This window comes from Pongo abelii, chromosome 1 (genome assembly GCF_028885655.2).
Source record: "Pongo abelii isolate AG06213 chromosome 1, NHGRI_mPonAbe1-v2.0_pri, whole genome shotgun sequence".
Lineage (NCBI taxonomy): Eukaryota > Metazoa > Chordata > Mammalia > Primates > Hominidae > Pongo > Pongo abelii.
Window position 1 is genome coordinate 146,915,272 of NC_071985.2, and position 13,845 is coordinate 146,929,116.

A 13,845-nucleotide genomic window follows, 5' to 3' on the forward strand; every position below is an offset into this window, starting at 1 on the left:
ACTAATCTGCATTGGTGGAATTTTAGACATTGATGAGCAAATTGAGTATTTTCTCAAAACCCTTGTTATATATCACTTAGATAACCACCAATTATTTCATTTGATGATATTGCTGATCTCATGTAGACATCAACTTGATTTTGGCTTTGGCAATGTAGAGGTAATTTCTATTCCTACTATAATGAATTATAAAATTATCCAGAGACCTTTATAGACAACTTCTGGATTTGTAATCCATAGGGAATTATGAAATTATCCAACAGGAGTCTATTGAATTTAAAAAGGGAGTTTAAGAAAACAGTTGAAAAATAGTGAATGAAATGATTATGGGGCTCTTGTTTGATTGCACTGTTCTTCTTATTACAAAATTTGCAAAGTTTTATTGCTTTTAAAATATATGCATTTGTAATAGATTTAGATCTTTAGAAAAATTGTATTTGAAAAACACATAATATTCATTTTTTCTGACTAGTGTTTATTTTAAAGTCTGTCTAGTACCGTAATATATTATGTGTGCTATATGTACTTTTTCTCATTTTTACTGCAAAATGATTTGTCTATATTTATAGGGAAAATGTGAATACTTAAAATACAGTTACAGCCACATGTCAACTTATGGCAAGGCTGACCTCAGAGACTGTCCCAGAATATGTTATCCTATGTATAAAAGGCCCCCTTATTCTTTCTGTTTATTATAAATAAAATCATCTTCAAAAGATATTATGCACCATAGGATTCTTGTACTTCAATTTAGATGGTTAAAATTCCATGAGAATCACGGTCATTTATTACTGTTTTAATAACAGTAAAAGGAAAAGATCTTTTGATAATCTTTCCATTCTCTTTGATGTAGAAAAAAGTAGGTGTGTAGAAGATGAATATGGTCATGTTCTCCTGGTAATTCATTAAATTATGTGTACTATCAATTGTGAAATACAGAACAGAACTAAAAGATTCCAGGCTACTATGAAGTAAATGGATGATACCTATACATTTGAATGTGATAGAAACCTGGAAATGCTGAAATCTGAACGTGCCAGTATCTGAGAAACTTTTGGCTTTGCATAAGTCAAAAACTGTTTTAATTTTCTGCTAGTTTGAGAGCTATTTAGAAGTTTGGGCCGGGCGTGGTGGCTCATGCCTGTAATCCCAGCGCTTTGGGGGGCCGAGGCGGGAGGATCATGAGATCAAGAGATCGAGACCATCTTGGCCAACATGGTGAAACCCTGTCTCTACTAAAAACACAAAAATTAGCTGGGTGTGGTGGTGTGTGCCTGTAGTCCCAGCTACTCAGGAGGCTGAGGCAGGAGAATCGCTTGAATCCAAGAGGCGAAGGTTGCAGTGAGCTGAGAGCGTGCCACTGCACTCCAGCCTGGCAACAGAGCGAGACTCCGTCTCAAAAAAAAAATGAAAAACAAAAATAAGAAGTTTGGATTGATGTTTCATTGTAGTACTGCTGTGTAGATACAATATTATTTCATTTACTATCATTGGTAGAATCGTATTAGAAGATGTACTTTATCACAACTATTCCCCTTAATTTTTTAAATTAATATTTCTGTGTTTTCTAATTTTTTTATTTTTTAATTTTTGTGGGTGATGGTGTATGTAATTATTAGGTACACGATATGTTTTAATTTCGGGATTTTAAATGAGCTTGTTTCCTTACATTTTAGGTAGAGCGATATAGTCAGTCTTATGAGCATGGAGTATGATTCAGTTTTAAATAGTTACAACATATAATTTATAGAACAATAGTAGCTATTTTTAGAGAAATCTATAAAGTTTTATTAACATTTTATACTTAGATTTTTTAAGATTCTGAATTTAAGCCCAGAAATTAGTAAATTACTTCACTTTCTGTTTTATGTATTATATGAAACAGTCTGACAGTCAATACAGTGAAAGCAATACCCATGAAAAACTTCAAAATCTGAGTTCAGGTCTTTCTACCTATTGATCAGGGTAAGTTTCTTTGGACTACTGAATTGGATTCTCAGCTGTGTAGTAAAGCTTCATATTTCATATGAATAGCTTGCAAAAATAGTACTTATATAAACATATAGCACAGAAATGGACTAAAAGTCTTGTCTAAAATTGTCCAATGAGTTAGTAACATTACTAATTTTACATTTGGGAAGATGTTGCTATAAATCATGTACTCATACTGCTAGCCAAATGATCACTTATTTCCCTGAGTAAACACAAAGCATGGAATTAAGTTGTCGTGAATGAGCTTAGTGGTGTCTGTATTTTTCTTTTAATGAACTTATAGACTTACAAATAAGAGCTATCTTCTCTTAAACAGTATAAATATTTTATGAATGCAATTGAAATGGACACATTTTAGAATAGCATATTACTTTGGTTATTCAAGAGGTAATTATTTTTTAAAAAGAGAAAATTACTTATTATTTAGCCTCATAATGGTATGTTTGAATTTAACATTTGTGTTAAAATTTATTTCCACTTAAATCTTATTTCCCAGAAAATTCTTTTTTCCCAAAATAAAATGTTATGTTTATTAGATTTAATTGATATTTGTAACACACTTCTTTCTTCAATAAGGGCCATTAGTTTGAAGTAGGAGAACTGTTTTTGTTAGGAATTTGGTATATTTTAGAACCAAATATTATTTAAAAATAGTTATATTAACAAATTCACTTGTTCCTTGGTCTTATACTGTTGGCATTCGAAATGTTTTTTTCTTCCTTGTATTTTAAGCCATTTTTGATTTCAGGATTTTAGCATAAGTACTTACTAACCACAACAATTATTTTTAAAGACCTCCTGTAATCACAGTTAATAGTAGTCAATGTATGTGTATACTCATGCTTTTGGATAACGAGGTGTAGTTCTGACTTCTTCCTCTCCTTCCCTCCTGCACTCTCTACATGTCACAATTGGATCAAAACCCTTATTGTTAATTAATATTAGAGGATACCCTGGGGCTCTCTGTGCCTTCGATAAAACTAACTGTTGAAGATAGAGAAGCCCAAGAGGCTATTATTGATTCATCCTTTTGCTCTCTATCTGTGGATATTTGAGTTCAACTCAAGTTCATTCTCTGGAGATTTCAGGAAACGACAAGATAGTAGACTATCTTTATTGGTCAGGAGCCTTTAAACGCCATAGAACTACTACTGTTTTGTTTTACATGCTTTAATGTCTTTATTTGAGAATCTTCTTGGAACATATCTGATGTAAGCCAGATTTTTTAAAAGCCTAAGTACACTGATTCATAACAGAAAAGAAGAATCCTGTTTAAAAAGAAATAGGGGAGGCAGGGAGAGGGGATTTGTTATGTATTTGATAACTTTAGATTTCTTATGCCTCACTCCAAGTAGCTTCTTTTTTAGTGCAAAGTTTCCAAAGTTTATTTTGTAGTGCTACAATCAGGAAATTCTATAGTTGCTTTTTAAAAAAGCATTTACAGAGCTCTCAGCTTGATTTAATCAGTAGTCTCTGTCTTGTACCAAGTTAGCCATGCAAATTTATATGGCTCCACAGACCTAAAAAATTTATGCTAGAACAGACTTGCCAGGATTGAAAATAAACATGAAATTGGAGATGGGAGTTACTTTCAACAACACCTAGAAAACTGCTATCAGAATGCTGATGTTCTTCAAGGAATTTTTCAGACCCTTAGAAATGGATTATAAATAATCAAATCACATTACATTTAAAGTTTGACAAAGAGCAAAACTGTACTTAGTTTTCTTCCTCTGAAGATAAAAATATCACAGCCTAGAATGGTGGGCAAAATAACACCCTTAAGGCACCCAGACTTCAGAGATGTTTACTTTTCTAACTATAGAAAGGAGTGCCTACTCCTCTTTTCTCATATGTTTTTCTGTTAGAAGAGTGTATTTGAAGTAAACTGTATTTTGGCTTCTAAATCTAGAGTTAGAATTTCAGAATATAAAATCCTGGTGTTGGACATCTGTTATTAGTTTTTATCTTTAGCCCAAGACAGTCTTAAATACATATTGCATAGTAGCGTCTCAGATACATACATTTTGTGGAGAATTTAGAGACAGTGTTTTTTATTTTGTTTTGTTTTTGTTTTAGGAAAAGAATGCAGTTAATTCTATCATAAAGTACAACTCTAGCCAGAATATTATGAAAAAGTTGTTATTAATTCTTAAGGGATTCTGCCTCCTTCAGGAAAAATGTATTTTCTGGATTCTACTTTACTGGGCGTAGTCTGTAGTAGCTATATTTGGCTAACTATAGTATGACAGGATGTATGGAAGATTTCAGGACTTTGAATTAACCCCACCACAGGGTTGGCATAGACACTAAGAAGAAGGACACCCAATGAACTACATGTTACAATTTGGAGGAAGTCCAGACAGAACATAATTGATTTCATAGAGATGTGACACCAATGGGTGGGAATATGGCAATTATCTTCAGGGTGGATAACATAAGGGACAACTCAAAGAGCTTTGTAGGTTATCAAAATCAGAAGTGTGAGTGCATATATGGCAGTTAGGCCTAGGTTGGGCTCAGGGATTATATTCTCTAGGAGGGCGAATGGCAAGAATAAGGTGGGACCTTTATTATTGAGGGATAGAACATGATGTTGTGTACCACATCTGGTTTTTGGACGCAAGAAAAAGGACACAATGTGGTATTCAGTCTTTAAGAATAAGGCCGGAACTTGAATCTGGGAACTGAGGCCCAGGTTAGCATTAAGCCTGCCTTGATGCCAAATCTCCATTAATTGGGCCAAACCTACTCATGTTTCTGCTGAAGTTTAGAATTAGTCTCAATTATGAGGATACGGTTGACCCTGAGTGTGGATCAAATTGTCCTGGCTGTGAGGAAAAGAAGGGTGAAAAGATTAGATCATCACAGAATACTTCACACTCCAGCCTCTTCCTGTAGTGATCTTGTTTTATGTTTGAGGGATTTTAAAATAACAGAATTTCCTGGTAATATGTATTTATATGCAGAATGTGTAAAAATAACTTCTAGGTTAAATTTTAGTGTTTCTAATTCTAGACAAGTTAGTCTGATCCTGTATTTTCAATGCTTAGTTTTGGAACAAATGATTTCTGTTATGATTATTAATGCCTGTTTAGTATATAACCTTCTGTGATAATTTTTATTCATTTCTACTTCAGATTAAATATGTTGTTTCTAAACCTTCCTCTAGAAAGAACAAAATATGTTCTCCAGAAGGGTTTTTGTATTGCTTTTGTTTTTTAAAAATTCTGTAAATATAGTCATTGTGACCATTTTATGGTTATCTTGGTCCTCTTATTTTCCTAGTTATTTTATATACATTTAAAAAAATTATTTGTGGAGCTAGGAAAATAATGCTTTTACTGGACATGCTAAGCAAGAAGCTTTCCACTGTTTAAACATATTTAAATAAACTACCAAATGTAATATCTATGAGTGATCTAAAATATTAATATCACATACATGTATTCAGCCCTATCAAGTCTAATAAACTTCTTTTGGTCTTAGTGTTTAATAACTACCATGTTTGATAACAGTACCATTGTTAGACCCAGGCAACAGAGAAACTTGCTCTGGGCTCTGAGCTTTAGAGGGCCCTGCATATCATACATTTAAAATACTTGAGTGCCTCTGTCATTCAGGATCCAGCACTTAGCACTGGCATCACATGCCCCATAATCCTAGACAGTCACTCTTGTTACTATGTATTAGCTATCTATTGCTATGAAACAAATTAAGTTGGTGGTTTAAAACAACAGTAAATATATATTATTTTTATAGTTTCTGTGGGTCAGGAATTTGGTAGTGGCATAGTTGGGTGGTTCTAATTCATGAGGTTATGGTTAAGATTTTGGTTAGGGCTACTGTCATCTGAAGGCTTGACTGGGGGTTGGAGGATTTGCTTTTAAGGAGGATCACTTGCTGACCAAGTTGGTGCTAGTTGTTGGTGGGAGGCCTCACTTCCTCCCCATGGAGACCTCTCCACAGTGCTGCTGAGTGTATTCAGAACATAGCTTTGGCTTCCCCCAGAGTGAGTGGTGTAAAGATACTACAGCAAGGTGATAGCTGTAGTATCTTTATGACCTAGCTTCAGAAATTACACATTGTCACTTCTATATTCTTTGGTCACATAGGCCCACATAATTCAGGGTGTGTCTGGACTACGTAAGAGCATGAATACCAGGAATCAAAGATCACTGAGGTCCATCATTGAGGCTGGGTACCACAGTTTAATAATGTTTAGGCTTCAGAGAGATTCTCCACATCTCTTGCATGTATCTTCATGTCTGAATGCCATAAAGGTTTTTAAGTGGTACCATTGCTGACATTGGAGACAGAAATTGCTCAAGATTGTGGTAAGGGTTCGAGCAGGCAGTAGAAGCATTTTGATAAAAGGAAAGAGAAATTAATTATCTAATTTTTCTCTCAGCATGAATGCAATAGAATCTTACATGATAAAAATACTGTTTTCTGGTAACTTTAAGCTTCTATTATCTTTTCTTTCTGTTATGATTTATTCTTCCTGACATAATAGAATTAGTGTGATATTTGCAAACAGTTGCAATTGGAGACTGACAAGCATTTTCTATTATTAAACAATGCATATTATTATTAAATTTGTCTTTACATAAGTATAGACAAAATTCATGAAGCATGATAAGATTTTTTTACATTGGTGACAGGTGGACATGAAATGCTAGAATGATAAAGTTTAAAATACAGATATTTAATAAGATTAAGTCAAATTTTCAAAAAAGTAAATACAAAAATTTTAATACTTTTTGTTATTAATTATAATTTGTAATAGAAAGTAGACAGCAGTAGAAAATCTTCAGAGATGATCTATGTTTTTTAAAACTAGAAACAACAGTAGACTTATATTGAGCATTACTTATGGCAAAATTTGGAAATAAGACGTTATATATTCTCTAAAGAAGATTTAATTACCAATTTAATTGGTATTTTGTTTCTATTGATACATAACAAATACCACAAACTTAGCAGCTTAAGACAATATTCATTTATTATCTTGCAGTTTTCATGGGTCAAGAATCTAGGTGTTACTTAACTGAGTCTTCTGCTCTGGTCATAAGTTTGCAATCAAAGTGTCAGACAGGCTGCATTATCATCTGGAAGCTTGACTGGGGAAAAGTTCATTTCCAGACTCATTCAGGTTGTAAGAAGAATTTATTACCTTGAGGTTATAGAATGGAGGGCTCTGGCTTTTTGCCGGCTCTTGGCTATGGGCCACCCTCAGGTCCTATAGACTGTCCAGAGTTTGCAGAGTCACCCACAGTTTCTTGCCACATGGACTTCTCCAACACAGCTGCTTACTTCATCAAACTCATAAGAGAAGTCTCTAGCTCCAGGATGCTAAGACAGTCTTATATAGTGTAACATAATCATGGCAGTGATATCTCATCACCTTTGCTATACACTATTTGTTAGATGAAGCAAGTCATAGGTGCTAGCTACACTCAAAGGGAGGATGTCATAGAAAAGTGTGAACACTGGGAAATGGGAATCTTTGGAGATCCTTTAAAGTGTCCACCACACTGATCACTGGAAATAAATGAGAAAATAGAAAATTATTTACGACTTGAAGAGATCCGTTGAAATTCCTGAAACATCATATTCTTTATCACATAAAATATTTTAACTGATCAAAATGTGAAAAAGAGAACTATATACAACACGGAAGCAATAATGTGACTCTGGCATGCTCATTAGAAGATGAAAGTTCACATTCGTAAAACTGGCAAATTGAACAAGAAAAGCAAAAACTCTTGAGCTTTCCTATCTCTGTTGCATGATAATCCTGTTAAATGGCCATTATGTCCTTTGGCAACATGAGAGTATTTTTAGGAAAACACAATTTGATTTAAATTAATGATTATAATTTTCTACCAGGCAAATATAACAAAATATTTCATTCTTCAACATTCTTTCAACTGAAGAAAGAAATTATAGAGACTGTCTTTTGTATTATAAAATTAAAGGAAAAATATGTATTTCGTCACTACTATTCCATATTTCACAACCAATCTTGAAGATCATTTTTTGGCAATGAAGCTATGTGGCTGCAAACATTAAGTTCATGATTAAAAGAATATAGAACCTCACCTGTATTAAAATATTAATGCAGTTATTAGCATTGAAAAACAACTGAATAAACATTAAACAAGCAAGGAAATATTCAACAATATGAAACATTGGTATGATATTCTTTAGAAGAAAATATTATGTATCTAATAATGAGCCAAATAATGCCTTTGTGGTATTAACTGTGCAATATTTCATAAAAGAAGAAGTGTCTAGATTTCATAGAAATTATTTCAAAATTGATAATACATGATCAACATATGAGGGATTAAAAGAATAAATTATCTCTATCAAGAATAGAGAATTAAAATGAAATGTTTAATGAGTAATAAAGTGAGAAGAGAAACCATACACAAGGGCTTGGTACAGTGGCTTATGCCTGTAATCCCAGCACTATGGGAGGCTGAGGCAGGAGGTATCGCTTGAAGCTGGGAGTTTGAGAAGAGCCTGGGCAACAAAGTGAGACCCCATCTCTACAATGATAATAATAATAATAATAATAAAGAAAAAATACATTAAAAATTTAAAGTAGATATTAGTTCAATTAAATTATTTCAGGGGCAAAGTCAAGGTGAACAACTAATACACATGTTTGTGAACTACCGGAAGAATAAGAAGTTGAAATTAATGAATATTGCATTGTTTTTCTGCTGGTTGTAGAAAGTAAGTATTTTGTGATAAGGGAAGAACTGATCACAGTTTTTCCCCTCTTCTCTCTCCCATCTTCCCTCTCCTAGGTGGGGAGAAATTACTAATTTTGAGGGAAGGTGAGCCAGAGAACAGTTTCTCCCACTGGATGCAAGGGACTGGGAAGGATTGGGAGAACAGCACATTCTCTATGCAATCCTGAGTGAATTCCCAAAGATGTTTTCAGCAATCCCGCTCCTTGTTCAGGTTGTTTTTTAAGAACAACTTTATTGAGATATAATTCACATACCAAAAATTCTCCTTTAAAGTGTATAATTTGGCAGTTTTTAGTATATTCAGAATTGTGCAGCTATCACAGTATCTGATTTTATAACATTTTCATCACCCCCAAAAGAAATCCTGTACTCATTAGGAATCACTTTCCATTCCTCCCCCACATCACCAGCCGTAGGCAACCACAAATCTACTTTATGTCCCTGTGGATTTGCCTATTCTGTACATTACACAGTAATGGAATCATGCAGTGTGTCCCCTATGCTTTATTATTTCACTGGGGTTTCTGGAAAACCTACTAATGATCTATCTAAAAAAAAATCAATCATCTCTTATGTTTCAGACTTACTGTAGTATATTTCCTCTACTTTTTCCATTACCTGTGTGTCATAAATACTTTCAAGTATCCATGTTAGCTCATACTGAATAGGATAATATATTGCACATTTGCAAGTTGTTGACAACAAAATTTGACTTCCAAAGACAATGAAAGTAAAATGCTTGCTTGAACTTCAGCTGACTTTGAAGGGAGTATGGCTACAATATATTTGACTACACAGATGGTTTTTACATTATCCTTTGATTACAGAATAAGAGAAACTGTGCTTCTAGTAGGAGTTAACTATATTTTAGAAACATTGTACATTTTTTCCATTGTTAAACTATCTTTTAAGTTTAACTTATTCATATTTGCTCTGGGAATCAGTAATTTTTGGCAGTCTGTTAAACATAATATTTAATACTGACTTGCCTACGTAAAGAGATTATAAGAATCTAATGATAGATTTTTATTTTTGTTATTCCTAGTTTTTGTAAATGAATATTATGAAAATGTTTATAATAGTAAGTCTTATAAACATTTTTATAAAATAGCCTCTTAAAAAGTGAGCTTTAAAGTTGAGGAATGGTAAATCTTTAGAGAAAAATTTAGTATTGTAAAGTAAGAGTAGCTGAGCATTCAGTTATTTTACAATAGAATTTATAATGAGAAGGTTTGTTATTTTACCGTCCTTCGTAGTTTTACCATGTAGAATTCTCAACAGGCATTTGGGAAGCTTTTAATTTTCACCTCATTTTAAGTTTGTAGTATTTATGTGTATTATTCCTTTCCTTAATAAAATTGTACTTAAAGGACTTTTTGTTTTACATGTATGTCTTGGAATGATGATTTAAAGTATTCAGTATAGCATAGTTGAAAAACATGGACTCTAGAATCAGTCTGCCTCCATTCACATCTCAGTCCCACCCATTTTTAATGGTCTAACCTTGAGCAAGTGACCTACACTCTCTGTGCTTTAACTTCCTCAACAACAATGTGAGAGTATTAGTATCTATTGAATAGACCTGTTATGAAGATGAAATGAAGTGTGTATATATAATTATGTGCATAAACCCTTTAGCACATGGCAAGTCCTTAATAATACTAGCTATTTTATTCTCTGTGGAGTGAGTATAGGAACAGTTTGGAATAGCAGAGATAACTGAAGATGATTCAGCCAGAAATCTTCATTGTTTTTCCTTTCATTTGGTGATTTTTTTATGTATGATGAACAAACTTCTCCAATTTTGTTTTCTGTATATGTTATATGGCATATAAAATAATTTTTATAACATATAGAAATACTGTATTTAGTTTTCTATTTTTTGAAATATTGTATTTAAAATCAATTAAGCGTGTTATGCAAAAGAATGTTTGTTGCATTACAGTTTAAGAGTTTGGAAATAAATATTTTCTATTACTAAATTCTTTGTTAGAAAATACAGCAAAAATGAATTCTTTATATATGTTGGCATTCTTCCTCTTTCCCTGTGATAGGGTTTTCCAGGTGACTTTGGAGACAGAGGCCCTGCTGGTCTTGATGGCAGTCCTGTGAGTACATTATGTTGGTCCAGCCTTGCATTCTAACATCATTCATACTTCATAGCACTGAACTTACAGTCCTTATTATCATATTTGTGAATAAACACTATTGGAAAAACAATCTCCACTCCACTGTGCACATTCCAGTTTGTGATTTTTCAACTTAGGAAATTAACCAAAAATATTTCAAATTTCATCATGACATTCAATCTTTAAATTAATTATTTTGATGATGTTAGGTATAACTGCTTAAGTAAAATATTAAAAATATATGATCACAATACTGGCTCTTATACATGAAAGTACTAACAAGCTTTATATAAAAATTGTACACTCAGCGATTGCTCTTTGGACTCAAACCTGTCATTGATCCACCTTACTTTTTAGTGTTTTATAGAAAATTATTCTACTTTGGGATTATTTAGCTGTCAATGTTCAGATTGAGAAAGAGTTACTATTCTAAAATTAGTTTAATTATATCATCAAAGAATGATGATGGATTTCTGTTTTTTGGCACTAGGTAGAAAAGCTTTAGTTTTTGCTCTTAAAAACCATCCAATAGCTATTCCCCAATCTAAGCCATTCACATATTCTTTTCATAAGATTTTAAAGTGAGTTAGAAAAAAACACAAAATCTCTGTAGCCTAAATTGGGAATAGTTCCAATAATTACACATAAGTAAATCACTAGCATAAAGAGCTTAAAATAGTTTATTTTTCTTCTTTTTTACTTCTCTTTTCCAAATTAAAACTATATTAGCTCATTCAGTGAATTCAGCCAAGATTGCATTTGTTATAAGGCATAACAGATAAGAGTAGAACTGATTTTCAAATAAATTGTTAAAAACTTGAATGTTGTTTTAAGTGGAATGTTTACCATTTTTTTCTTGCATATGATTCTGAGGAGCTTCCCATTTCAAGCATAATAAAGTAGACCTTATTTATTTTTAATGCCATTTGTGCACTTGTGTACCTAATGTGGAGCCATTTTACATAATTTTTTGTCAGTTAGTATCCATGAAGTCTGTTAAGACTCCTAGAATATTTAAAGTTTTCTTTTTTGAAATCTGCCCTTCATTTAAAATATAATAATGTTTCTTCAGGAGCATTTTGAGTTCTTAAAATCTTTAAAATACAATAGTCAACTGGATATATTTAGTTTACTGGTTTATAATTCTCTATAGTATATTCTCTGCCTTTGTTTCAAAACAGAATTTGAAATGCAAAAAAAGAAGGACATTCATGTACTTTGTGCCTTGTAAATAATGTGACAGTGACATAAAGTGAATTAGGAATTATCTTAAAGACTATAAAGTGTAATGACAATGAGTTCAAAAGACCAATCACAAATCAGCTGGAAAAATTAATAATGATCATTAAAAATCTGATACTTATATAAATAATTTAACAGTATTGAAAATTTTATACACTTTTATAGTGCCTTTACATATGACAAATTTTATTGTGATATTTACAATGAGAACAAATATTGGTATTTCTATTTTAGTGAGAAAAATGAAGATTAGAGAATTTAAATAATGTACTTCAAAAGAATCCAGTGTTTTAAACCATCTGAAAATGTTTTTCTAACCCTACGTGCTGACCACCTGTCTTTTCATAGCCTAATTAAGTGTACAGTGTTGATTATTGATGGGGTTTAACTTCCTTGGTTAAATACATAGGAGGCAGAGAGGACTCTACTTAAGCTAGGTGGTAGTCCTGGCATCCAAAAGCATTTAGCCAAGGGCACTTGTGAAGAACATAAATGGCCACCATAGGTTTGTCCTTCTCAGGATGATGCATAAGATTAGGGGAGTTTCAGAAGTTAGCTATAGTAGAAGGTACATTTTGATGTATTCTTAGCTAGAAAGTTTTGTGTTTATTTTCAGAAATACCCTTAGTAGTTGGGAATCAAATTTAATAAGTATTGCAAATTTCTTTTACAATAGGGACTTGTAGGTGGCACTGGTCCTCCGGGGTTTCCTGGGCTTAGAGTGAGTATCACTAAATATCATCATTCTTAAGAAAATATTTTATTGTGCAATTTATATGTGTTAGATGTGTTTTTGAAACTTGGGAAAATGAGAGGTTTTACTGTCATTGTTGGTTACCAACCTTGATTAAATGTATTTTTCAACCAGATATGAATAATTAGACCAGTAGTATAAGTCAAAAAATTAATTGTATTTTACAATAAGAAAAAATAATGATATATTTTTATAGACCTATATGTATGTATTTGTACCTTTGCGCTAAAGGATACTTAAAGTTTCCTCGAAAGCATAAGACATAGAAGACCCACTTCTTTCCTTTTTAAAAAATTGTTAATTATTTTCAATACATAATAGCTGTACATATTAAGGGGGTACATGTGATGTTTGTTACAAGCAAAAATGTGTAATGATCAAATTTGAATAATTGGTGCTTGTATCACCTCAAGCACTTATTATTTCTTTGTTAGGAACATTCTAATTTCACTCTTTTGTTTTGAAATCTGTGATCAACTGTTGTTAAAAATAGACATTCTATTGTGCTATGGAATACTAGATCTTGTTCTTTCTAACTGTATTTTTGTACCTATTTATCATCCCTTTTATATCCCCCACCACTACCCTTCTCATATATTTAGCTCCCACATATTTGTGAGAACATGTGTTAGTTACTTTTCTGTGCCTGGCTTATTTCACTTAACATAATGTCTTCCAGTTCCATTCCTGTTGTTGCAAATGACAGAATCTCATTCTTTTTTATAGCTGAGTAATATTCTATTGTGTGTATGTACCACATTTTCTTCATTCATCTACTGATGGATACTTAAGTTGATTCTGTATTTTGGCTATTGTGAATAGTGCTGCAATAAACATGGGAGTGCAAATATCTGTTCAATATACTGATAGCCTTTCTTTCAGTCTTCTTTCCCTTACCTTTAGCTGTCCCAAAGCACAAGGTGACAGCTTGGTCAAAGAAGTCACGGCTAGGCATGGTAGC

The 13,845-nt window shown here is 32.6% G+C and overlaps 1 protein-coding gene across 2 annotated transcripts in view; it reads left to right on the plus strand.

Moving 5' to 3' along the window:
* The window catches only part of COL24A1 (collagen type XXIV alpha 1 chain), a 421,841-nt gene that overhangs the window by 112,309 nt on the left and 295,687 nt on the right, over window positions 1-13,845 (plus strand). For both annotated transcript variants that reach the window (XM_002810653.5, XM_063718582.1), the window contains 2 exons: window positions 10,814-10,867; window positions 12,807-12,851. In XM_002810653.5, the coding sequence (XP_002810699.3) occupies window positions 10,814-10,867; window positions 12,807-12,851 (99 nt within the window). The remainder of the gene's footprint in view (window positions 1-10,813; window positions 10,868-12,806; window positions 12,852-13,845) is intronic.